This window comes from Orycteropus afer, unplaced genomic scaffold (assembly GCF_000298275.1).
Source record: "Orycteropus afer afer isolate SDZICR_OR568_19922 unplaced genomic scaffold, OryAfe1.0 scaffold00082, whole genome shotgun sequence".
Classification (NCBI taxonomy): domain Eukaryota; kingdom Metazoa; phylum Chordata; class Mammalia; order Tubulidentata; family Orycteropodidae; genus Orycteropus; species Orycteropus afer.
In genome coordinates, this window is record NW_006921669.1 from 7918070 (window position 1) to 7919187 (window position 1118).

At 42.1% G+C, this 1118-nt stretch overlaps 1 protein-coding gene across 1 annotated transcript in view; it reads right to left on the bottom strand.

Annotated features, from left to right (window-relative positions):
• Positions 1–1118, bottom strand: part of LOC103197659 (nebulin related anchoring protein) — a 91911-nt gene that overhangs the window by 35374 nt on the left and 55419 nt on the right. The window contains exon 18 of the mRNA XM_007941608.2: positions 985–1092. Coding sequence (XP_007939799.1) covers positions 985–1092 — 108 coding nt within the window. The remainder of the gene's footprint in view (positions 1–984; positions 1093–1118) is intronic.

Consider the following 1118-nt stretch of genomic DNA (forward strand, 5'->3'; position numbering starts at 1 on the left):
TTTTTTTTTTTTTTTTAACCAAGACTTTCTCAATGAAGGGAGCAGAGCTTGAGTCATATTCTGGCTCTAACTTCTTATCTTACATTAAACTTGAAATAGACCGCATTGCACTAAACACCTACTACACGTTAATTTATTCCATTTCCTCATAACCGTTCTGCAAGGCAGGTACCATTATTCTCAATTCACCATTGGTTAACTGAGGTTTTGAAAGGTTAAGCTGCCTGCCTAAAGTCAGAATGCTAGTAGGGATGGAGCTGGGATTTGAATAAGTCTATCAGATATTAGGGCCTTTACTCTTTGCCATCAACAGGTAACAAGGTCTTTAGAAATTCATGGGAATCTCTGTGTCTCAGTTTGTTGTTGTTGTTGCATGCTGTAAAGTTACTCCAACTCATAGTGATCCCCTGTGACAGGGTAGAACTGCCACATAAGGTTTCTCAGGTTGGAATCTTATGGGAGCAGATCACTGGGTCTTTTCTTCCCATGGAGTGGCTAAAGAAAAAACAAACCCATTGGGTTTCTGAGGTGGTAAATCTTTATATAAGTAGATTGCCCAGTCTTCCTTCTGCAGAGTGGCTGGTGGGTTTGAACCACCAACCTTCTGCTTAGCAGTCAAATGCCTTAGGCACTGTACCACCAGGGCTAGTGGGTTCAAATTGCCAACCTTTCGGTTAGCAGCTAAGCACTTAAGCATTGTGCCACCAAGGCTCTTTCAGCTCATCTAGAAAATGCAGAATGTGGATTATTGCATATTGTTTTACCATATAATTATTCCTAATAACAGTTACTGTTCACTGAATCCAATGTGTGTGAGCAGGATACTAGGCATTTACCTGATTACCTCATTGTAAGGTAATCAGTATCATCCCCACATACAGATAAGAACCCTAAGGGTCAGATGGATTAAGAACTTGCCCAGAGTTTCCTGACTTGAAATGATAGGATTCTGTGGTCTCTTGTATGAGATGGAGACTGACTCACCTCGCTTGCCAGGTCCCTCTTGGCTTTGGCTGCCAGGAAGGTCAAGGAATCAAGCCGCAGCTCAAACCCTTTCGCCTTCTGGTTTTCCCAGCTGCTCTTGTACAATTTCTAGGGGGTTTAGGAAAGATAGATCA